Raw genomic sequence first — 6,707 nt, 5'->3', positions numbered from 1 at the left:
ATCCAGCTACTGCTATGCCTAACAGGGACATAATTCTAAAAGGCAGATGAGATGATTCTCCATGACATTAGTTTTTTTTTCTCTCTTTAATCATACAGTTTCTGTTTTCTTGGAGAATTTACTCTCAATGATAAAGAAGATTGAAAGTATCAATCTGAAAGCCAGTTTATTATTCTTTATGTATGAGCTCAAATTGAAGGGATTTGCGCTTGTACAATTTGTTTTATGAGAGCATATGACCATTTTATTTCCATATTAGCTGCATATTATGGTTTTGGACCCCACATTTTTCAGAGCCTTTATGTTGTTCTCTTATTTTTGTGCAGAGAAACACAAGTCATGTGACATTCATGAACACATTGCTCATTCCGGCTTCTACTGATTCTGGGATTGTGACAGTGAACAACTTAAGTCTTGATTTCTCTTGCTCATATGCTCTAAACATGCAAAGTTCCCTGTTAACAGTCTTCAAACCAGTTATGAGGTACAAATTAAATCCTTATTCTGCTCTGTTTTTTCTTATGCAGCAAAAATGGTATTTAATGATGGGCGAATTTGAGGCGAATTTGCGCGATTTGCAATAAATTCGCAAAATGGGCACGAAAAATCACCAGCGTCAAAAAAAATGGACGCTGGCGTCTGTTTTTTGGAGGCTGGTGCATTTTCGGCAAAAAAACGGACGCTGGCGTAAAAAACAAGATGCCGGCGCCTTTTCACGAATTTTTCGATGTTTCGTGAATTTCACACGAAATTCGCTAATTTTTCGTCAAAATTGCGCAAATTCGCCCATCACTAGTGGTATTCTGTTGTCATTTCACTCTACTCAACACTGTATACTTTACAGTACTGATAGAACCATCTGTACGTGCCTAGTGATGGCTAGTGATGGGCGAATTTGCGCCGTTTCGCTTCGCCGAAAAATTCGCGAAATTCGCGAAACGGCGAAAAATTCGCGAAACGGCGCGGGCGTCTCGTTTTTGACGCCAGCGCCCGTTTTTTCGACGCCGGCGCCCGTTTTTAGACGCCGGCGACCGTTTTTGACGCCGGCGCCCTTTTTTCGGAAAAAATTTTTGACGCCGCCGAATTTTTTCGGCGAATTTTCGCGGGCGTTTGGCGAATTTATTCGCCTGACGCGAATCGCGCAAATTCGCCGCGAATTCGCGCCTGGCAAATAAATTCGCCCATCACTAGTGATGGCATAATGTAATCTCTCCACACAAAGCGGTCAGATTCCTTAATAGTTTCACACATATATAATTTCTCTTAGTATCATTATGCTAAAGCTCAGGTGGTTGGGAGAAGATTTGCAGGTCTATAAAAGGTAATATGGATTTCTGGCAGTCCCATACTCATTTCACCCACCAATGTTTTTCAAGTTTTTTTTTAATAGGTGCACCTTCAAGTTTGGCAAGTTTACATTTTTCAAAAATTAGCCTCCCTGTTTGCGCGGATGCAGTAACCCATAACAACCAATCAGAAGGTGGCATTTATTGGGCACCTGTTGAAAAGCCAACATGTTATAAATTGCCATGGGTTACTGCACATGGTCAAGTCTATTGACTATTGAATACATTTGGGGGTTAATATTCTAGGTAGACTGTTACAATTTAAAGTAATCTTTCTATTTTATCTTCAATTTTTTCAGTTCAGCCAACCTAAACACTGGGAATTCAGCAAGTGAAGCAAAAACAACCATAGCAGCATATATTAACCCCTCATACACTGAGCCTCTGCAACAAGAGGAACAGGAGCAGATTCCAATGGACTCTACCCTATATTTTGGAGTGTCTACCGATTTCTATGACCCAGATTTTGTTCTACGTGTAGAAACATGCTTTGCTTCCCCTATAAATGATAACGCAAGCCCTATGAAAGTGATGCTGCTTGAAAATGGGTAAGAACTCTGGACAACTCTAATTGTTAACCTGTGCTAAATTTTGCTTATTTGTGCTAGTCCTGATAGGGTCGGTTAGTTGCAGCATACATGCAAATTGGGTGGGTTCCCTGACTATGGAGATAGTCTGTGTGTACCCTGCAAGGTTCCATGGGTAGAGTGAAAGCTACAATCTGGAACACTCCCATCTCTGGAAATAAGTATTTCCTAACTTGTTTGATCGGCCTCATGGAGTGACTTTACTCATGGTACACACTGACATTACTTCCAGTTTACATGGTTCCAGGGTCATGATGAAGTTAACCCCCTGCAGGAAAAATTGTGCAGCGAGTCTGGACAAAAGTGTTTAAGAGGGTCCAGGTTGGGTTTAAGGTCACTGGGTCTGGATCAGGCATGGGTCTGCCTGATGGGACCTGTGCTGTCTGCCACCTGCTCTGTATTTTACCATGATTCTAGTGTTTGTAAGTTAAAATGTATCTCTGTATGTGATGCTGTAGAACTCAATTTATTAATATGTTATACAAAGTCTTGTTAACGAAAAAAGACAAATTGCAAATTGTCTCAAAATAGCATTGTCTACATCTTAAATGTAAATATAATTTGTCTGTTTATTTAGATCGCCAGTTCCATTTATACAGTCTGTCTGATACAATTTGAGCATTTTTGCCTCACAATAGTATTTTGACTGTTATATACTTATTTCCCTGTATCATTTAACGAGCCATTTAGTCAGACAGTGTATACAAATTAAATGAGCAGTCTCTTAAAGGGGACCCGTCATCCAAAAGAAAAACATTCCAAATCCTATTTTATCACATAAGTCAAGCAAAATGAACTTTAATTACACTATATAAATTATCTGAATCTTGTTTCCTTCAGTCTGGGAATGCATAATTATAGCAAGCAGGAAGCAGCCATTTTGTGGACAGTTTTATTAAGGCAAGTCTTGCATCATCTCAGAATCTTGTTTGTGCAACAAAATGGGGGACCTGATGTCCATTTCCTTGCCCTGGCTACACAATTAAACGGTAAAGAGAACAGGGGAATGTGTGGAGAGCAGTGACATCTAGGAAGTGCTGAATGGAAAGTGAAAGTAATTGTCTGCCCCAACTCTATGCCACTGGCATAGAGGAGGGGCAGACAATATTTGATTGACAGCTGAGATTTTTAAATGAGATTACAACAGCTATGAATGCTTTAATAAAAAAGAAAGAAATTGGATTTCATGTTTAATTTGAAAAGGACTTTTATTATACAGATTTTTGTGTCTGGGTGACAGGTCCACTTTAAAAGAATAGATCACTCAGTGAAAGGTACATCTCACTGCATGTCTAAAATACACCTACAGTAATAAATTATCTACTAACCAATCTATTTTGCTCTTCCTCTATAGTCCACTGTATCTCCACTGTATCTCAGCAGATGGTAAAAGTTTGGTAAAAGTTTGAAGCAGGAAACTCCACCCATGGCATTGTATAGATTGTAAGAATAGTGGTTCTGCAGAATAATTTGCATGTCCTTTGAGCCCTATCATCTTCAGTTTCTAACAAAAAAGCAAAAGCTAGTAAACAAGTAACAAGTAAAAATGGCAATGATTCTGCCATATACAGGACCCTTTTTCAAATTCAAGTTGTAGATCTTTGAAGGCACTTAAAATACTTCAATGTTACTGAAATTGCTAAGCAGTTTAAATAAGCACGCATATCATCAAAGCAGAATTTAAATATCTCGGGCCGTTGGACAGAGAGGTACAGATGTAATGCAGTGTGCTTTTGGGAAATACTGTATATTTTTTTTATTATATTAGGCAAAATAATTGTTTCTGGGAATCCTACAAATATTCTGAAAGGTCTATATCACAACAGAAACTTGTGCTTAAAACTCTAATGCAGTGACTGAACTTTGACCCCAGCAGACAGAACAGAGAAGAATCCTTACTAAACTTTAGTATATTTAACTGTACTTAACTTGAGATCTTTCTCTTGTCACAGATGTTCAACTGACCAGGGGCAGTATATCAATGTCTTCGACAATGGAAAAACCAAGGAAGTCAGGTTCAGTTTGGTTTCCCTCGCCTTTCAGGGTTATGACACTGTCTACATTTTCTGTGGTGCAAGACTATGTTTAAATTCAACGGGAACTTGCAGTGGGGTGAGTGTGGCAAGGCAAGGCTTCTGGCCTAATTACTAACACAAAACATTTCACCTACTCTTCTGTGCTGTATATCCTACTAGATTTACAAAAAGAGTAGTGGCTTTTCCTTTATACTGTTGGTTGCTCTGAATAGAGTGGTGATAACTTTAAATAAAATTAGTAATATACACACACACACAACAAATGTTAGTGGTTATTTTTTTGTTGTTGTTAAAAAAAAGTGTAACTCTTCAATATAATTAAATTTTCTGTTAAATAATAAGATACTTATAGAACTGGAGTATTATTGGAGAATTCTACCAATTCATCTTTTTTGTCTGCTTTGCTTTATTTTAACAAATTTCTGTCATGACAGTGTTTCAAGACCCGTGCCACCATTGAAGACACAGTACAGCTGGGGCTTGGACCTTTCACATTTATAGGTAACTATAAATCTGTGTCCTGAAATAGAATGGATGTATGACACTGGCACTTTTGGCAGTTGTTTTAATATTTGGCGATTTTTTTTCCCCACAAAACTTTTTTTCCAAGAATTAAAAAAAACTTCCCACCTAAAACATGTCAGACTCTCTGCAGAGATATTATTGTAGAAACAAATAGTATTTTCTTTATTTTGTTGAGTCAATGGTATATATACTTCATACAGTTTTATATTGAGTTTTGATTTGGAAGACCATAGGGTTTCTTTCAGGATTTCATTAATATCTTTCATAAGAAATTTAGGAAACTATATGAAATGCGCGTAACCAGTTTACTTTTTGTCAACATTGGGTTGCATTCATGATTAATTTAAAAAATGCTTTTCAAGTTTTGGTTGCCTGCATGCCAATTCCTTATACAGGTTAAGGAACTTTGAACTTGGAACTCTATTTTAATTTTATTTTGCTCAAGTTTCATGAGCAAAATGACAAGTAACATCTCTAAGAACCATTAATAAAAATAAGAGGAACACTAGCTGCCCATTTAAATTTAAAAATAGAGTATATGCAAACAAAGTACATCACTCAGCACGTGACCTTACTCAAGGACATTCCAAACAGAAAAAAGACAAGCAGTGTGTGTTGCAGTTAGCCAGCAGAGAAAAAATATAAAAAATTAAAATGTTCAACTTACGGACAAGCCTATAATATGCGTAGAGTGGTGCAACCCTCTCTTGTGGAGGGTGGGTGGAGAGGGGTTATTCATTTCCATTTTTTTTTTAAAACTAAGTTTTACCAACTATTGTTGGTAGGCTTTGTTTTCATACAGCTGCAAATGCATAGTGAGGTTTGGCACTTATGTTGGCTTATAGTCATTGTTTTAGTTCCCATAGCCGTATTTACATTTTTAATGGTTCTTGAGATTTTTATTAACATGGTTATGTCATCATTTTGAGTTAATTAAAATGAGAGAAGTGCTACTTTCTCTCAATCTCTCTCTAAATATATATATATATATATATATATATATATATATATATATATATATATATAATACCCCCAATTGTAAAATAAAAGGATATTATAAGTCACTGAGGAGTTTCATGACCATATAAAAGCATGAGGTCGAAGGCTGAGGTCATGGAACTCAGAGGTTACTTCTAATATCCTCATATTTTCCAGTAAGGGGTATTTTATTATAATTCACAAGTTTTCATGAGCCATGTTTTCATTTTCCATATTTAAATATATTTCCAGGTAGAATTACCAGTATATTATGGGGCCGATTCATCAATAGTCGAATATCGAGGGTTAATTAACCCTCGATATTCGACTGGGAACTAAAATTGTTCGACTTCGAATATCGAAGTCGAACGATTTTGCGCAAATCCTGCGATCGATCGAAGGATTTTTCGTTCGAAGGATTTGAATCCAACGATCGAAGGAAAATCCTTCGATCAAAAAATCACAGGCAAGCCTATGGGGACCTTCCCCATAGGCTAACATTGACTTCGGTAGGTTTTATCTACCGAAGTAGGTGGTCGAAGTATTTTTTAAAGAGACAGTACTTCGATTATCGAATGGTCGAATAGTCGAACGATTTTTACTTCGAAACGTTCGAATTCGATCGAATTTAACCAATTCGATGGTCGAAGTACCCAAAAAATACTTCGAAATTCGAATTTTTTTACATTCAAATTCTTCACTCGAATTTTGTAAATCTGCCCCAAAGTGTATATATTGTATAGTATTTATACAGAGCATAAATTCTGAGCCTAAGTATGCTTTCTCCTATTTTTCAGGTGGCTCCAGCAGTTCTGGTTCTTGCACAGGTAAATCAGGCACAGTGTTAGTCACAACTGGTTTCTTACTTTAAAATCTTCATTTTTTTTGTCCATACAATTTATCTTTTATTTCTATGTTTGTTCTCTTGTCTTTTATTTTTTAGTTATGTCTGTTGCTTTGCTTGTTGGAACCATGTTGGCTTTTATCTTCTGTGAAATAAACTGAAACTGAAACATCTGAAGACAATGCCCTGCATCTGAACTTTTAGATCTGAACTTGCCAGACTAGAGTTAACTCATCCTCACCAACTACAATATTATGAACAGAAATCATTTTAACCATTTTGACCTCTAAAGAAATTGTCAGATATCTGTAAATAAGATTCTTTATCTTATTATCTAGTTTTGTTGTAATTTCCTGTTCCATGCAGGTAATTTATATGTTAATTATCTTTA

At 36.5% G+C, this 6,707-nt stretch overlaps 1 protein-coding gene across 1 annotated transcript; it reads left to right on the top strand.

The window, feature by feature from the left end:
- Positions 1-327: 327 nt before the first annotated feature.
- On the top strand, positions 328-6,707 carry LOC108708918 (alpha-tectorin). Its single transcript, XM_041583897.1, has 6 exons — positions 328-484; positions 1,646-1,894; positions 3,886-4,045; positions 4,404-4,470; positions 6,270-6,299; positions 6,416-6,707. Exons 1-6 carry the CDS (start codon positions 351-353, stop codon positions 6,475-6,477), a joined length of 702 nt encoding a protein of 233 aa, XP_041439831.1. The 5' UTR covers positions 328-350; the 3' UTR covers positions 6,478-6,707.

Source organism: Xenopus laevis, chromosome 2S (genome assembly GCF_017654675.1).
Source record: "Xenopus laevis strain J_2021 chromosome 2S, Xenopus_laevis_v10.1, whole genome shotgun sequence".
In the NCBI taxonomy this organism is placed as follows: Eukaryota; Metazoa; Chordata; class Amphibia; order Anura; family Pipidae; genus Xenopus; species Xenopus laevis.
Note: the sequence above shows the minus strand (reverse complement) of the source record. Positions and strands in the feature narration are given on the sequence as shown.

Bases quoted from the DNA above. Each gene is read 5' to 3' on its own strand.
- LOC108708918 (XM_041583897.1), top strand. From the start codon at position 351: ATGAACACATTGCTCATTCCGGCTTCTACTGATTCTGGGATTGTGACA. The intron at 1,895-3,885 runs GTAAGAACTCTG...CTCTTGTCACAG, and splicing joins GTGATGCTGCTTGAAAATGG to ATGTTCAACTGACCAGGGGC. The intron at 4,471-6,269 runs GTAACTATAAAT...CCTATTTTTCAG, and splicing joins TGGACCTTTCACATTTATAG to GTGGCTCCAGCAGTTCTGGT.